This window comes from Girardinichthys multiradiatus, chromosome 18 (genome assembly GCF_021462225.1).
Source record: "Girardinichthys multiradiatus isolate DD_20200921_A chromosome 18, DD_fGirMul_XY1, whole genome shotgun sequence".
Taxonomy (NCBI): Eukaryota; Metazoa; Chordata; class Actinopteri; order Cyprinodontiformes; family Goodeidae; genus Girardinichthys; species Girardinichthys multiradiatus.
Genome location: NC_061810.1, coordinates 14,507,223 through 14,525,514, shown reverse-complemented (window position 1 = coordinate 14,525,514; position 18,292 = coordinate 14,507,223). Strand labels below are relative to the sequence as shown.

Genomic DNA, 18,292 nt, shown 5'->3' with positions numbered 1-18,292 from the left:
TGCACAGACACCTCGGGGTTAAGGTCACGCTGCAGTACGTGGTGTACTTTCACACCGACCGTTCAGGTACAGCGGACCCTCTGCTTGCTGGACGTCACTTCCCATTGTGTGCGTCTGCTGGGCTGCTGTAGTGACACTCAGACGGAGGACTTCCATGCTAGGCGAGCGACTAACCGCATTCAATCCGTAGAGCGAGGCGGCCCGATTTTCTTTTCCGAAGTTTTAAACTCAATTCGGCCATCCTCAGCGTACTCAGCCCCCACTTACGTGGACTTTATTCTATTATTAATGCTTGCTTCTGTGAAAGAGTGCCGCAGCTTCTGAGCGAGCACGCCGCCGCTGCGAGAGAAGAAAACAAGCTCGGTGAGCAGTGCGCTAAAGCTGTGTGATCATTGACAGAGTTCATTACACACAGGCTCCCAACGCTAACTTGTCGGCGCGTCGTGCAGCGTAGCCCAGAGATCCTTCCGAAAGCCACGGTTGCGGATATATATATATTTTTTTGTTTTTGTCTCCGAAGTCGAGGTAAGAGTGTAGATATTAATGAGAACTAGCGCAAGTGGCTAACTAACATGCTAACTTAGCAGTTAGCTTGAAAATATGTTTTGGCTAATTGCCTTATTTGATCTTAATGCGCTATTGGTCAGCGTCCTCGTCCGTTTCCTAGAAGGTTGTTTGGATCATCTTAAAATGTTTACCACATTCCTTCACCAACATAAACACCTCAAACCTGAAGGTTTTGTTGACACTGTGTGCTAGCTAGCTACCACCCTCCAATGATGTGGCTGTGTTTACGTTACTGGATTACAGTAGGCTGTTTGTGGTCATATGCGGCGTTGTGTAGTAAAGGTAGTTTTCTCACGGTAATTTGCGCATCATTTGTCACCCATATGTTTTACTTCGATGCCTTCTGTTTCGTTGTTCTTTTTAAAGCCGCAAAAATGTATTCATGAGGTCAAATTCAGCAAGTGTTTACGTGGTTCGTGTTGTTTTGCGAGGACAGACCTGTTTACACTGAAAGGTTGGCCTTATTTATCTCAGAAAGCAATTACCTAGTACTACTCTGTGCACTCGCAGCGTAGTTAACTGTGGGGAGCAATAAAAGGTCTGAAGTCGAGAGAAGCCTTATCTGTTTTTATCTTGGTAAACAAAGCAGTTCAAACAGCCTTTGCGGCTGTATCTTTCTAAAAGAAAACTAAAGACCTGTTTGTTCAATATGGGTTTTGGTTGAGGTTAATGATTATTTAATTGTTTCTATATATTGGTTGCTAAAAATGCACAGGGTGCAGTATATTCTTATATTTTGATTGGTGTGGATTTGCAGTTTTTTAGATTTTACCACAAATATTCAGGTCTTTGTGTTGAGCTTTTTTAATCACGACTCGGGTTTTTATTATATGTATTTCAAGCGTTTTCTCACTAGACAGGCCCATATCCCTTCAGTGTGTTTTCCTATGTCTGATCCATTTGTTTTTAGCCTCTGTAAAGCAGTTTGTGTTATTGTATGAGCTAAAAACACACAGCACTGTAATTTCCAGAGAAATTCCCTGAAATTCTGGTAAACCTATTATCTAACATAAGCTGCTGATTCTGGCCTGACCCTGGATCCAGGGCTGTCCACTAACATTTAACAAACTGTAAAAGGGAGACCATTGCAATCAAAATGCAGGACTTTGCATGTGTTTTTTTTTTTTTACTGTTTGATCGTTGACTTGATCGCCTCATTATTTTTACATCGCAGAACCGGAATTGAAAAATCCACCATGTTTCTTTAGATACATCATAAAGGTTAAAGGACACCAAGGTTATGATATGCAGCTTAGCATGATCAAGCCGACTAGGTTGTGATGATGGTGTGCAGATTTCAGCAGTTTTCAGTGTTGTGGAGTTGTATTTCAGGACACCAGAGTGCTTAAGAAGGTGATTTTTATTTTTCCAAGGGGGTTGCTATGTTGACTGCTCTCAGAGACATGTGAGAAGAAATATGCTGCCTTCAGATATTGCTTTCAGTTTATGTCCTCACCTTTGTCTCATAGGGTGTAAGTTTTACTTCCTTCAGGCTATGTGTCTTAGCTGTTCCTCCTAAGTGAGTCTGACCTGTGACTATGTTTTGTTTTTAGGTGTTTATTTCAGTTACGGTAACTGATTGTCAAAACTACAACAAGCAGGATGTGCTGAGTGCGTCTATATTCTCTTTATAAGGTGCTTAAGTTTTTAATAGTTTCTTTTTTTTGAAAACTCTCTCTTTTTTTTGGCTCCCCAGGTCTTATATCATATCATCTTAAGCTACTGGAAGGCATTTAACCAATAAGACCAATTTCCATCAGCTTGCCTGCAGCCCCCTACCTACCCCAACAGTCTTCTGCCCCAGCATGAATGGAGTCACTGTTGTTAAAGAAGGATGGCTCTTTAAGAGAGGTAAGGGGCCCTTTTGAGTCCATCATAAAATATTTGAATATAGAGCAGCAATAAATGTTTGAATTTACATGCATGTTATATAGTCTACTGCAGGTCTAAAATAGCTCTTCTCAGACTTTTTGATGATCGGTTTTCATTTATCTTAAGAGAAAAATGAAAACTGTAACTGTTAACTTTTCTTTAACTTTACGTTTTAATTTGTACTGTGGGAAGTTTGCTTACTGCTAACATTGTAACAATAAAGTTGTCTGCTTCATTAGCCTTTACTTTAAAAAAAGTAAAAATGATCGTTCGCTTCAAAGAATTATAAAGTTAACTTTTGCGGGAAAACCCAACAACGTAGTGAAAACGTCATATTTAGGAGTGCCGTTGGCTCCATTGGGTCCATTTTCAACGTATATGTTTATAAATAAAAGTATTGACTGCTAAACAACTCCTCTCAGGGCAGTTCATGTTAGAAATGTCAAGCCCCTGCATTGGTGTGTGGCTGATGTCCCATTATTGTAGTTTGGTGGCTCAGCAGCTCATCTTGTGATTGCTGTCAGCTTTTCTTCTGGAAGTGGTTTTTTTCCAGCTTTAAAGTTTCACAACAGGCAACCATGTCTCTTTTTAGGTGTTACTATTTAATATATTACCATTTAACAGCAAGCCATCTGTCCTCATATTTGACTGTTTCTCTTTTCTCCTCCGTCTGTTGGCATCTCTTAATCGGTTCATAATTTTTTATGTGTTGGTAAAACTATTGGCACACAGAGAACTGGGGCCATATACAGCATGTCATTATTACTCATCCCAGGAAACATTTTTACATTTGCAGAAAAATGTATTTCTCATCCTAAAATGGCAAACTGATCATGGAGTGGGCTTGCCTTGGGGTACCCTGTCTGTCGCCATGGAAATGCTGATCTGATGCTGAAACAAGGAAGGGTCCCAACATTGCAAGACTCTACATTATTTTGGTTCCAAGGACAAAAAACTTAAAGGCATCCTTCAGATTTTTTCAAGGGGCGTTCAATGAAGGTTTTAGTTGTAGTGGTTTTACCTCTTGTAGAATGAGGCCATATTGTCATCAGTTTGTAGGAAACCTAAGTCCTGTGGGCTGTGGAAGGCTAACTTCAGCTGACTTTAGCCGTTTAAAACAACTAAAACTCCATATGTTGGTAATCGTGGGATCCAACATCATATTAGTGACTATTAAGTGTCTACAGTTTCACATGCAACACGTTTGTTGTAGTTTTCTCTGCTGAACAACATCCATGATAAAAAGATTACGATGGTTGACGCTGTGGGCTGCATCAGTGCATCGAGTGCCCTTTAAGTCTACAAAGAGTGGAGAAAACGTTTGGATTTTGAAACAGGCTGTAAGTTGTGCTACAGCATCGAAGCTGGTATGTTTCCGGGTTGCTTAGTTGGGTTGGAAATTTCCAGGTGGATTCACAATCAACTGGTGAATAAAGCAGATACGGCTGGCAGCTGTCAGCGTAACTTTAGTGTAAAAAGACGGACGTTGTTCGAATTAGAGAAAGGTAACAAACCCAACGGTCTTTTGAGAAAGGTTAGAGTTTAGTATCCACTCATATAGACTGTATCCCATGGTCCTTCTGACGAGCTGTTAGCCTTCCACCGTTCAGAAGATTGATTCATTTTTCTACAAATTCATGGTAGTAGGACATTATTCTGCTAGAAATAAGCGAACTGTTACTGATATTTTCAGAGAAACTTCATTAAAAAATATAAACCATCCATCTGTTAAATAAATATCAGGATGGATCCGCTACCAATGTTCCTTGCTTTTCTGTTAGAAATGTAAAGAATTCCAGAAAGTGGTCAAACACCGACAGATTCTGTTATGTGTCCAGGTGAATACATCAAAACATGGCGTCCTCGTTACTTCATCCTGAAGAGCGATGGGTCATTTGTCGGATACAAAGACAGGCCGGACATGTACTCCGACTATGGCCACCCACCGCTCAACAACTTCTCCGTCGCAGGTTGGTTTCCCATCCGGCTGGCTTAGTGTTTTCACGTTCGGTCTTCGGTGATTTCAGTTGTCGCTGATGTGTCTGTGCTGTGTAGAATGCCAGCTGATGAAGACGGAGCGCCCCAAGCCCAACACATTTGTCATTCGATGTCTGCAGTGGACCTCGGTTATTGAGCGGACCTTCCATGTTGAGACCAACAGTGAGAGGTAACGATGTCATAAATTTGACCTTAATGAAAAAGGGTAAAAAAAAAAAAAAAAAAAGGAAGCATCAGTTGTGTAGATGTCGACTAGACAGTCTGTTATTAAATACAGCCATCAAACATCTAGACCACATGTATAAGAACTTCAACCACATGTTTACAGCGTTGTTGCAGCACCATGTTTAAAATGTTAGACTGCTGATGGCTCTGACTTCCATCGCAGCGAGTACAGATAGAAAGACACAGTATAGATAAAGCCATGAGAAAAGGAACAACCATCCTGCTTTAAATAGGATTTAGTGCCAGATTAGACATGATCATTTGATTTTAGCCAAATAAATTATCATTGGGTTTTGTTTACGTCCGTTCTGCCAAGTACCAAATCCCAGAAGCTCCCTGCTGAAAAGTACACAGATTATCCTCTGAACTTAGCTTGGTTGATCACATTTTTTCTAAACCCAGAGTCGTTGGTAATACTATTTGGTATAACGTGTATTAATGAAGATGTCAAAACTAACTGCAGATTTCATCAGTCACTTATTTCATTTCAGATTCATAGATAAAACATTGTGGGTCATTTAAACATGGGATTAGATTCGATTCGGGTTCATGAGGTCAACATCTGCTTTCTTCTGGGTCAGGGAGGAGTGGATGCAGGTGATCCAGACGGTAGCAAATAGCCTGAAGAGTCAGCAGCAGGATGAGGAGCCCATGGAGATCAAATTTGGCTCCCCCAGTGACAACAGCGGTGCAGAGGAGATGGAGATTGCTGTGTTCAAATCCCGTTCAAAAGTGGTACGTATTTGCTCAAGCAGTGCCTGGCAGCCGAGCGCTTGCTGTGTTTGTCCAGCTAAGCTCATCTTTATTGAGCAAGTTGTTCAAACTGTAAGCCTCTTTTTCTAAGCTTTTTTTTGGAGGGGGGGGTCTTGAACAAGGGGCAAAATGCTGTATAGCCTTTTTTATCGTGCGGATTCTTGACCCTGAAATAAATTGGTTTTGATTTTATAGATTCTGTTTATACACTGATTGCCCGTGTTAGTTCTTCATTTCCACCATTTAACCCAAATTGTTTTCTGTAAATGTTGCCTCCCATCAGGATATAAAACTGAAGTCCACGACCAAGAGCATCAGGCATCATCTAATGTTTAAAATAATGTCCATTTTGATCTATATTAGTTATTACTGCAGGCTAGTAGGAGAGCGACACAAATCTTTCTCATGCTTTACCTCTGACCCCAACCCCCAGACCATGAGCGACTTTGACTACCTGAAGCTCCTGGGCAAAGGAACGTTCGGAAAAGTGATTCTGGTTAAAGAGAAGGCCACAGGGATGTACTACGCCATGAAAATCCTCCGCAAAGAAGTCATCATTGCTAAAGTAAATCCCATCACATGAAAGGCTTTGATTAAAACTGTTGTTGCCTTTCAAAGACTAAAAGTGTGTGTGTGTGTGTGTGTGTGTTTGTGTAGGATGAGGTGGCGCACACAGTTACAGAGAGCAGAGTCCTCCAAAACACACGGCATCCTTTTCTAACGGTGGGTCGCCTATACATGTATTGTTTGTTTTTATGCAAATAGTCTGTCGCCATGACCCAGTCACACGTTTTCTTCTCTTCTTCAGACACTAAAATATGCATTTCAAACGAATGACCGGCTTTGCTTCGTGATGGAGTATGCAAATGGAGGAGAAGTAAGGGTTCCTTTTCTGCCTGACAGTTTTGTTGTTATAGGTGTAGAGGTTGAAACCATGACCAGTTTTGAAATTTGCCGGTAATGCTGTTAAAATAAAGCAAATGGGGGTGGGGTGTTAAATGTTCAAGACACTGGGTATCAGAAGCTTTTTTCTTTTTAAGTTGTTGTCATTTCTCTTGTAGCTCTTCTTTCACTTATCCCGGGACAGAGTATTCACAGAAGATAGGGCACGATTCTACGGTGCAGAGATTGTATCCGCACTGGAGTATCTACACTCACGCAATGTCGTTTACAGGGACTTGAAGGTAATTATTCCTTGATTTAATGTTGGTTATTGTTAAGGGTTGTAAACTGTTCAAAGTAATCGGACCGCTGCTAAGTTTCAAGAGGGCGTGAGATTTATTGCAGAGATTGAAGCCGTCATTTGGTTTTTCTCTTTAAATCCCAACTATTAACAGTGGCTGCTTTTAAAAAAAAATAAATCCCTTTTAAATAGAGATGCACCACTCAGCCGGGCAGAGATCCGAAACGGATCCGCTTGGAATTTCTTAAATGCATCAAACTAAAGAAGCCCACAGTGTGGTGTTTATTCATTTTTTACGTTTAATCTGTGTTCATACAAAGTAAGCCTTATTGTACGACGGAGGACCATTACGAGAAGAAAGTTATGACAGCTCTACTTCCACGAATCAAGCAATTTCTTCCAAGTCTGTCTGTTTCTTCTAAACAGACACACTTGTTCCAAACTCCTGATACGTTATATAATAATTTGATACAGATGTGCTAAAAGATCAAGAATGTCCTTAATTGTGAAACCGATACAAATCTACACCTTCACAAGATGCTCAGCATTCCTCATTTTAACTCGTGGAAGACTATGCTTTTTTGTAAGAGGTCTCCTAAAAATTCAGACTTCTCTTATCCTGGTTTTGATACTCCATCGTATTATTGAGACACGTGGAGGGAGACTTACAGGTCCTTCTCAAAATATTAGCATATTGTGATAAAGTTCATTATTTTCCAAAATGTCATGATGAAAATTTAACATTCATATATTTTAGATTCATTGCACACTAACTGAAATATTTCAGGTCTTTTATTGTCTTAATACGGATGATTGTGGCATACAGCTCATGAAAACCCAAAATTCCTATCTCACAAAATTAGCATATCATTAAAAGGGTCTCTAAACGAGCTATGAACCTAATCATCTGAATCAACGAGTTAACTCTAAACACCTGCAAAAGATTCCTGAGGCCTTTAAAACTCCCAGCCTGGTTCATCACTCAAAACCCCAATCATGGGTAAGACTGCCGACCTGACTGCTGTCCAGAAGGCCACTATTGACACCCTCAAGCAAGAGGGTAAGACACAGAAAGAAATTTCTGAACGAATAGGCTGTTCCCAGAGTGCTGTATCAAGGCACCTCAGTGGGAAGTCTGTGGGAAGGAAAAAGTGTGGCAGAAAACGCTGCACAACGAGAAGAGGTGACCGGACTCTGAGGAGGATTGTGGAGAAGGGCCGATTCCAGACCTTGGGGGACCTGCGGAAGCAGTGGACTGAGTCTGGAGTAGAAACATCCAGAGCCACCGTGCACAGGCGTGTGCAGGAAATGGGATACAGGTGCCGCATTCCCCAGGTCAAGCCACTTTTGAACCAGAAACAGCGGCAGAAGCGCCTGACCTGGGCTACAGAGAAGCAGCACTGGACTGTTGCTCAGTGGTCCAAAGTACTTTTTTCGGATGAAAGCAAATTTTGCATGTCATTCGGAAATCAAGGTGCCAGAGTCTGGAGGAAGACTGGGGAGAAGGAAATGCCAAAATGCCAGAAGTCCAGTGTCAAGTACCCACAGTCAGTGATGGTCTGGGGTGCCGTGTCAGCTGCTGGTATTGGTCCACTGTGTTTTATCAAGGGCAGGGTCAATGCAGCTAGCTATCAGGAGATTTTGGAGCACTTTATGCTTCCATCTGCTGAAAAGCTTTATGGAGATGAAGATTTTATTTTTCAGCACGACCTGACACCTGCTCACAGTGCCAAAACCACTGGTAAATGGTTTACTGACCATGGTATCACTGTGCTCAATTGGCCTGCCAACTCTCCTGACCTGAACCCATAGAGAATCTGTGGGATATTGTGAAGAGAACGTTGAGAGACTCAAGACCCAACACTCTGGATGAGCTAAAGGCCGCTATCGAAGCATCCTGGGCCTCCATAAGACCTCAGCAGTGCCACAGGCTGATTGCCTCCATGCCACGCCGCATTGAAGCAGTCATTTCTGCAAAAGGATTCCCGACCAAGTATTGAGTGCATAACTGTACATGATTATTTGAAGGTTGACGTTTTTTGTATTAAAAACACTTTTCTTTTATTGGTCGGATGAAATATGCTAATTTTGTGAGATAGGAATTTTGGGTTTTCATGAGCTGTATGCCAAAATCATCCGTATTAAGACAATAAAAGACCTGAAATATTTCAGTTAGTGTGCAATGAATCTAAAATATCTGAATGTTAAATTTTCATCATGACATTATGGAAAATAATGAACTTTATCACAATATGCTAATATTTTGAGAAGGACCTGTACACTCACCGGTCACTTTATTAGGTACAACTTGCTAATATCGGATTGGACCCCCTTTTGCCTTCAGAACTGCCTTAATCCTTCATGGCATAGATTCAACAAGGTACTGGAAACATTCCTCAGAGTTTGGTTCATATTGACATAATAGCATCACACAGATGCTGCAGATTTGTCGGCTACACGTCCATGATGTGAATCTCCCGTTCCACCACATCCCAAAGGTGCTCTATTGGATTGAGATCTGGTGACTGTGGAGCCCATTTGAGTCCAGTGAACTCATTGTTCAAGAAACCAGACTGAGATGATTCGGGCTTTATGAAATGGTGCGTTATCCTGCTGGAAGTAACCATCAGAAGATGGGTACACTGGTCATAAAGGGATGGACATGGTCAGCAACAATACTCAGATAGACTGTGGCGTTGACACGATGCTCAATTGGTACTAAGGGGCCCAAAGTGTGCCAAGAAAATATCCCCCATACCATTACATCACCACCACCAGCTTGAACCGTTGATACAAGGCAGGATGGATCCATGCTTTCATGTCGTTGAGGCCAAATTCTGACCCTACTGTCCGAATGTCGCAGCAGAAATCGAGACTCATCAGACCAGGCAACGTTTTTTCCATCTTCTGTTGTCCAATTTTGGTGAGCCTGTGCGAATTGTAGCCTCAGTTTCCTGATCTTAGCTGACAGGAGTGGCACCGGGTGTGGTCTTCTGCTGCTGTAGCCCATCCGCCTCAAGGGTCGACGTGTTGTGCGTTCAGAGTTGCTCTTCTGTATGCCTTGGTTGTAACGAGTGGTTATTTGAGTTACTGTTGCCTTTCTATCAGCTGGAACTCGTCTGGCCATTCTCCTCTGACCTCTAGCATCAACAAGGCATTTGCACCCACAGAACTGCCGCTCATTGGATATTTTCTTTTTTGGACCATTCTCTGTAAACCCTAGAGATGGTAGTGCGTGAAAATCCCAGTAGATCAGCAGTTTCTGAAATACTCAGACCAGCCCATCTGGCACCAACAACCATGCTACGTTGAAAGTCATTTAAATCACCTTTCTTCCCCATTCTGATGCTCGGTTTGAACTGCAGCAGATCGTCTTGACCATGTCTACATTCCTAAATGCATTGAGTTGCTGTCATGTGATTGGCTGATTAGAAATTTGTGTTAACAAGCAGTTGGACAGGTGTACCTAATAAAGTGGCTGGTGAGTGTATAGTATGTACTTTGATGCAGTTTTTAGGTCAAGAAAAAAAAAAGATAATGGTTAAGAACATATGCTTTCATAATGGGAATACAATTAGAATCAAATAACCTGGAGCATAAATCTTCTCTAATGTGTTATAGACCTTAGCAAGTCAAATCAGAGTCGGTCAAAATCACAGTCAGCAGGTCACCTTTCAATAACAACGGGAAATGGATGGCTCATCCATATGTGATGAAGTGGAAAAGCCTGATTGGAGCATCTATAGTTTTGAATTTTTCTGCCTGTCACCGCTTGAAGGATTTAACTTTAAATTGAACCTTTTCGTGCGCAGCTGGAGAACCTGATGTTGGACAAGGACGGCCACATAAAGATAACAGACTTTGGGCTTTGCAAGGAGGGAATCACAGACGGTGCCACGATGAAAACCTTCTGTGGAACCCCCGAGTACCTGGCTCCAGAGGTAATGCCACCTTGGTTCTGTGGATCAGTCCAGAAAACTAAATAATGTGTTGTAGGTCGAAGTTTATAAAAAAGTTGGGGATTTTTTTAAAATAATATCTGAAAAGCAGGAAGGACAGACATGGTTTTTATTATAGTATGTTATTTCATGGCAGTGAATTTGCCAAACAAAAAGGGAAGTGATCCAGGTACAGTAACACTCAACATGCTTTTAGGATTAATATGTGTTCTGCGTAAAAGTTATGCAGCAGAAATGGGTGTAAAACATTAAAGAAAAAGCTTTAAAAAAATCATTCATTTGGCAACATTTTTATTTTAACCCATTATATCTGTACATTACTGCCATTTAAAAACCTTTTTTATTCATTAAAACATGCATGCCACTGGTGTGGGGTATCTTAAATCAGTAGTTAGCTATCACTACTTTTAGGATAGAAAATTAGGATTTGTTCTTTGACTTTATGTGAATGGTGATATTTAAAGTGGCAACGCAGCCACAGAACAAAAGGTCTTCATGGCTAGTTCCTCTTTCTTAAGTTTGTGTTTTGTTTTTTTTTTTTTTTTTTGTAGTTGAATGTTCCTTTTTCTGCTCTCCGTCAGGTACTGGAGGACAATGACTATGGACGTGCAGTGGACTGGTGGGGACTGGGAGTGGTCATGTATGAGATGATGTGTGGTCGGTTGCCCTTCTACAACCAGGACCATGAGCGCCTGTTTGAGCTCATCCTCATGGAGGATATCCGCTTCCCTAAGAGCCTGGCACCGGAGGGCAAGGCCCTGCTGGCAAGCCTGCTGAAAAAAGACCCCAAACAAAGGTGGGTGATCTCATGAGCTGTAGCGTTTAACCCATAGCAAGTGTTTATTGGTAAATAAAGGAGAATGTAGGTACGATACAAAGCACAACCAAGACATTTCTAAAAGTGTGTTACAGAAAGACAGATTGTTTTCAAACGACCAAATATATAAAACATGAGTTTAATAAAAGATAACCTTTTTAAAAACATGTAACATCATAGTAAACAAGACAGTCAGAGACGGCATGCCTCCACCACCTGACGCACGGTCTCTGGCGCCATAGAAAGAAAAATCCCAGATCATGGTCTGAATCCCCCCTTGGATACTGGTAGGGGAAACGCTGCACTTAATTCCTTTTATATAAGGACACCCTAAACCTCTCGGGAGAAGAAGAACTGTAACAATCAAGATTCAACACAAAAAACATTTTGCTGTCGCAGACGTCTTGTTTTAAATATAGAATAAATCCCTTCAAATTTGTAACATTTGCCGATTTTTAATAATTGTAGCTCTAAGGCTTGCTGATTTTGTTATTCAATCTGAAGGTAAGAAAAACATCACATTACTCCGTAATTTACCGGATAATATGGACAGTCAAGGAGTTTAAACTGGGAGATGATTGAAACAACATGCTGGGAAATTCAGCCAATAAAAAATATTTAGTATCCTCCCACTACCAGTTTCCTGCCTGGGTTCAACATCCTTCCACAGATCTACCTGCCTAGCAGGACCGTTAACTGGGGTCGATTTCTACCCTGGTATTCTGGTTTGGCTCTGGTTCCTACAGTGGAAATGCTGGCGGTTCAGTTAAAAACCCTGGCTCCTGAAAAGGGTTCTCGTGTCACTTTGTCGGTTTCACTTCATCACGTTTAATTTGTTCGTACTAACCCTTAAACATCATTGTTACAAAGTTTCTTCTGAGTGCCACAGGACAACAGCCTCTAGGCAAACATTTATTTTTTTTTAAATAAAAGTAGTAAACCTACGTGTCAGTCTTTGTTTTATCATGTTCGATTCTGGATCCTCGCTGTTGTAGGACTGTTTCAGTTGCTGTAAATGTTGTGGTTAAGATTTGGTAGCTTAAAACCATCCAGCTAAATTTATATCTGCTGCTGTTTATAACATGTTTGTGTTCATTCACCTGCTGATAGATTCATTTCCCACAGAAGAAAATGTTCTTTATTTGAGTTCAGCACTTTGCCGAGGTTAATGGTTTACTGAGTGTGCTTGGTAGCCAAGCTATAAACAAAGTAATAATGTTATTGAAGCCCATGTTCCTCCCTGATTTCTTGGTTCTGGGTAATGGTCTTTAACGGGGACATGACTGATTGTTGTTTTGGTCAAGACTCCGCGTTTCTGCCAATCACAGGAGAATCGCTAATATTAGCCCACTGAGCCATGCCTGCGGGCCTGCTAACAAACACTAAATTTGTGTTGAAACCGGTCTGTGTTGCTTGCTGCTCGTTTCTGATAACTACGTCCGTGTGTTTATTTCTAGCTGGTACATAGGTGGTAATGACGGTAATTATGTTTTCTGTTAACAGGCTCGGAGGTGGACCAGAAGATGCCAAAGAAGTAATGACCCACAAGTTCTTTGAGTCTATCGTCTGGCAGGACGTCATTGAGAAAAAAGTGAGAGAGTGAAACAGAAACACATGATGTAACATTTTTACCACAAGACAAGCTGATTATTTCTTTTCCTCCATCTTCTCAGCTTATCCCACCCTTCAAGCCCCAAGTAACATCAGAGACAGACACCCGTTACTTCGATGATGAGTTCACAGCACAATCTATTACAATAACTCCTCCAGATAAGTGTAAGCAAATGTGCTTGGATTCACATTTCTATGTGTAACTCTGAACTTTTACATCCGTTTTTAACTTCCAGTGTTTGTGTCCCCCTCCCTCCCTCTCTCTCTCTCTCTCTCTGTGCGCACCCCAGATGACAGCTTAGATGTTGAGGATTCAGATCAGCGTACACACTTCCCTCAGTTCTCCTACTCAGCCAGCATACGGGAATGATCACTAAGACTCATGAACAAGCAGGCAGGCTGGCACACAATCCCACATGCACCCTTGCACTGCTGAGGAATTAAAACGACACAAAACAAAAAAGTGGCACAAGGCACATTTTTCATTCTGTCTTTGACACACGCATACTCACAGTTACAGGTAAATCGTAAAAACAAAAACAAAAAATATATATATATAGTTTATAAAGTAGGAAATGAACACACAGACCATGCCTGACTGGTTTGTTTGAATAGACTGGCAGCTTTGTCTCTGCATGTCCTCTCAGGGTTGGCATCAGGCTTCCCCGCTGGACCTCTGCAACATCAAATCAAAGCCTTTACATCTCAGAAACTAGGTGGGGAAAAAAGTATTCGATGCACTGCCGATTCTGCAAGTTTTCCAACTTACAAAGAGCGGAGAGGTCTGTAGGTACACCTTAACTGTAAGAGGCAGAATCTAAAAAAACCTTCAAGAAAATTACATTGTATGATATTTGGATAAATAAATTGTATTGAATAAAAAAAGTATTTGATCACCTATCTGCAGGTATTCTGGCTCTCGCAGACCTGTTAGTTGCTCTTTAAGGAGCCCTCCAATCTTCCACTCGTTACCTGTTTTAAATTGCACCTGTCCAAACTCTCAATCAGAATCCAACCTGTCCATCGTGGACAAGACCAAAGAGCTGTCTAAAGACACCAGAGACACAATTGTAGACCTGCACAAGGCAGGGATGGGCTACAGAACAACAGGCAAGGTTGGTGAGAAAGCAACAACTGTAGGTGCAATTATTAGAAAATGGAAGAAACTCAAGATGGCTGTCGATCTCCCTCATACTGGGGCTCTAGTGAGATCTCGCCTGGTTGACTATCAATGATCATGAAAAAGGTGAGGGATCAGCCCATAACTTCATGGCAGGACCTAGTCAATGACCTGAAGAGAGTCAGGACCACAATCTGGCCATCATGGATTAAAATTGTACAGGGCGCACAAGGTCCCCCTCCTCAAGCCAGCACATGTCCAGGCCCAGCTAAACCATCTGGATGATCCAGAAAAGACATGGGAGAAGACCATGTGTTATAATGAAACCAAACTGGAATGTTTTTGGTATAAACTCCATTCCCTGTGTTTGGAGTAAGAAGGATTGTTACAATCCCATGAACACAATCTCTACCATGAAACATGGGGGTGGAAATTTAGGGCAACCACCTCCTTCCCTCAGTAAGAGCATTGAAGATGGGTCGTGGCTGGGACTTCCAGCATTACAGTGACCCAAAGCACACAGCCAGGACAACTAAGGAGTGGCTCCTTGAGGAGCATCTCAAGGTCCTGGAGTGGCCTAGCTACTCTCCAGACCTGAACCTAATCGAAAATCTTTGAAGGGAGCTGAAACACTTTGTTGCCCAGCAACAGCCCAGAAACCGAAAAGATGAAGACAAGATCTGTATGATACCTGCTGCATTGTGTGCAAACCTGGTCAGGAACTGCTTTGTAACTGTAAACAAAGGTTTCTGTACCAAATATTAAGTTCTACTTTTCTGTTGTATCAAATACTTATTTTATGCCATAAAATGCAAAAGAATTATTGATATATCAGACAATGTGTTTTTCTGGATTTTTCCGTTCACTTACGATGAGAATTCCAGACATTTCCATTCATTGTAAATGGGAAAACTTGCAAAATCAGTGGTGTGTCAAATACTTATTTTCCCCACTGTACGCCAGCAAGTCCCACATCTTTACCAGCTGTACCCAAGGATCACAAACACACACCCACACACACACACAGCCCATGCGTCAACTACACATTCACATAAACAAACTTGGTAGAATTTTGAAAACTATAATCTGAATTGGGAAGAAATAAAAAAATATTTGGGGGAAAAGAACAAACTTTTTAATTTCATCAGTTACGGTTTTAAATATAAAGCCATATTTAATTTTTTTTTTTTTTATAAAAAAGAAATTAACAAGTGCTCTTTCTGGAACTTGCTGTTACAAATCAAGTGTAGGGTTTCCCTACTGTAGGGGGGAAAACAAGGACGTGAGGTAAGATGAGGAGAGTCGCCATTACGGTGTTTGCACTGCACAAGGGTGTATTTGCGGACCGGCGAGAGGATTCGAATGTGTGTGTGCCTGCATGCGTGCGTGCAGAGAGAGCGCAAGAGAACGAGTGAGCAACAGTTTTAATCGTCGGCCATCCATTTGTGTCGTTTTTATGCATGTTTTTAAAGTAAAACTTTGCTGGAACATGGTTGAGGGAGGACACTACGCAACACACTCGGTTGTCGGTTTTCATTTTAAAGCCATGTAGTTTATGATTGCTGGCTGTAAAATTGACTTGGTCAAGATAACAAAACAAAACAATCTATTGCATGGCTTACCTTTGCTGTCAAAGCTGCAGGAATTTTTTGCAATGCAGCGCTCATTCACGCAGAGTCCCGCTTTGTAAACTGAGATTCCAGCTAGTCTTTGGTTTTGTAGAAAGAAGATGCAGGTTAGTTTCTCCACTTGTACATATTACTAAAGGCTGAAAAAGACTGAAATGTAGATGATACTCTGACCCCAGTTTTCCTGGAGCTGTCCAGAAAATCTAATGTTTAAAGCATTTACTCTGTCCTCAGTTGTGTAAATCTTCCTCCCTAGCTGAAAAGGTTAGGCAGCAATGTTTTGTTCTATAAATATCAGTGCGAGTTCTTTGGAATATTTTACAAATTAGCTTTTAATTGCACCCCTACATTAAAGACATCTGTTCACCTTTTTAGACATGAGTCGACATTTCATGTTTAGAGCCCAATTTGTTTTCTTAAGTGTCCAAGCTCTTTAAATGTATGTAGCTGTAAGTTTGAAATAACCGGTTTACCGGTTGGTGTGATCTGTTGGACCTGCCTTTAATTCATCTGCTGAAAGGTGGAACTACTCAAACCTCAGCTGTATCATTTGGTGTAAGTAGAAGACCTGCACACTTTTAGTCATGAAGGCACATGATTGAGAGAAGCTGTGGGCAACATTTTGAAAAGTGCTCAAACTGATGCAAACTTTGATTTTTGTGATGCTGGAAGAGTTGTTGCTTTATTATTTTAAGTATTGACAAAAGAACATCAAAGCATTTTTTTTCTGTTTCCTGTTTTTGTTTGTTGAGATTTCTTCCCTTTTTGTCCATCTGTTAAATTTTGGAAGACAGATTGTCTTGTTTTAAGTACAGTATATATAAAATATGAATATATTAAAGTTTTTTTTGAACTTCTTTCTTTATGTTTTGGGTTTTTTTTAACTCAAGTTTTTAATTTCAAGGGGATTCCATTTGAGATATGCTACTTTAGCTCCTTTTTTAGCCAATAACCCTTTTAAATTAAATTAAATGTTGATTTGAAGGGAGAAAAGTAAGCATTCTTAAAACTTAGGAATTAACAAAGTGCCCTACATTTTACTAAACCCCATAAATCTGAGTTTATTAATTTCTTTTTGCTGATCATATTTGGTATTTAGTATTAAGGACAACAGCTCTTAAACTCAGTAGCTCAGCAGCTCTGAGGATAATAAAGCTGACAGTTTGTTACAGAATATCGGCTACTAATGGCGTTTGAAGGTTTAGCATGAACAAATTAGCATTCTCTAGGATATCCCTCTTGTCACATTAATTTATGTTTGTGTGATTTTTATTTGAGGTAGTTTTATTTTTCTTGTTTGTTGGTGATTTTATGTTTGTGTGCTAGATGGAGTGAAAGTGAGTGCCTGTGATTCAAACACGGGGGGGAAAAGCAGCAGGCTTTCGACCCAGCAGTGACCGCAGGGGTGGGACTCGGTTCCTGCAGACAATACAGTGTATCAGATGGCTTTGATTTACGCTGAAACAACTCCAGCACCTCTTCTCACTGGCTCAGGCACAGTCATCACACTCTGTCCTGGAGTCCTGCTTTGGCAGGGCCCAATATCAGAACCATTGCACTGATGGACTCCACTGTGGATTTGCCTTCATTGCTATCATGGCCACAAGGGGATGCTGCCGGACTCTCTTTAAACTTGGCGGTGAAGCCATAGATTGAACCTCTCTGTTGGCCACGCTTTAAGCAATGCTTCACAGCTAAACATGCAAGTGAACACCCCTGACCTCTCCTGTAGGCGTACACTGGCACAACAAGTGCCTCTTCATTATTATGTAAATACCAAAAAAAAAAAAAAAAACAAAAGGAGCTTGTTGTTGAATGCAGCATTAGTAGAAGGGGAGGCCTGTAGCTTTGTAGTGTTTGATTTGCAGCTTTACCACGGTTAACATGTTTCTCTGTATTTGAATGTGATCAACGGTCAGGAATGTCGTACCTGATTCTGGTGTTACAGAGACTTATTTTTTCTCTTTCTCTCTTTTTTTTTTTTAAATTGATGCTCAGAGGGCAATGAAAAAAAGCAATCTTTAAAGGGAGGATGTTGTCCTAGCCAGAATCCCCCCCCCGACCCCTTTCAAGACTTTACAATGTAACGGGTGATACCTGCTACAGTATGGTAGCTTATATTTGCAACTATAATGTGCCAGTAAACCTTTTTACTGATCAAACCTGTGTCTGAGTCTCTTTTTAATGCAATGCATTATTCATGGTTTTCTAAGATCTTTTACCTTTTTCTATAATTTGTTTTGGTTCTGATGCCTGTTTAGCCTTGTTAATTATTATGAAAACACACTGCACAAAAGAGCAGTAGGTGGCACAATTTCATATCCAGAGAAAATCTGGTCAACAAAAAGGCCAAGACTGCAGAGGCACTAAACCGTAAAAGAGGTGGAATGACCTGCTCCCAATCCAATCCAGGTCATGATCATATTCCATCCAAAGTCCAAAATGATCCAGTCAAAATCCTCTTCCAAAAAAATTGAATCAGGGAACATGTTGTCTAGTTAAAACCAGCATATTAAGTCTAATGTTAATTTCTCTGGAAAGCCCATTGTCAGCGAAGTC

The 18,292-nt window shown here is 41.0% G+C and overlaps 1 protein-coding gene across 5 annotated transcripts; it reads left to right on the top strand.

Annotated features, from left to right (window-relative positions):
* The first annotated feature begins 86 nt into the window (after window positions 1–86).
* Window positions 87–17,895, top strand: akt2 (v-akt murine thymoma viral oncogene homolog 2). 5 transcript variants are annotated; one of them, XM_047391110.1, is made up of 15 exons: window positions 87–525; window positions 2,264–2,418; window positions 4,278–4,409; window positions 4,495–4,606; window positions 5,244–5,397; window positions 5,849–5,980; window positions 6,073–6,138; window positions 6,224–6,292; window positions 6,477–6,599; window positions 10,411–10,539; window positions 11,139–11,353; window positions 12,878–12,965; window positions 13,048–13,150; window positions 13,276–13,379; window positions 17,060–17,895. In XM_047391110.1, exons 2-14 carry the CDS (start codon window positions 2,373–2,375, stop codon window positions 13,353–13,355), a joined length of 1,449 nt encoding a protein of 482 aa, XP_047247066.1. In that variant the 5' UTR covers window positions 87–525; window positions 2,264–2,372; the 3' UTR covers window positions 13,356–13,379; window positions 17,060–17,895. The 5 variants fall into 5 exon arrangements, with proteins under 5 accessions (XP_047247066.1, XP_047247065.1, XP_047247064.1 ...); XM_047391109.1 differs by lacking the exon at window positions 17,060–17,895 and adding an exon at window positions 2,121–2,178 and having other exon boundaries at window positions 89–363; window positions 13,276–16,590; XM_047391108.1 differs by lacking the exon at window positions 17,060–17,895 and adding an exon at window positions 2,121–2,178 and having other exon boundaries at window positions 89–525; window positions 13,276–16,590.
* The last annotated feature ends 397 nt before the right edge of the window (window positions 17,896–18,292 follow it).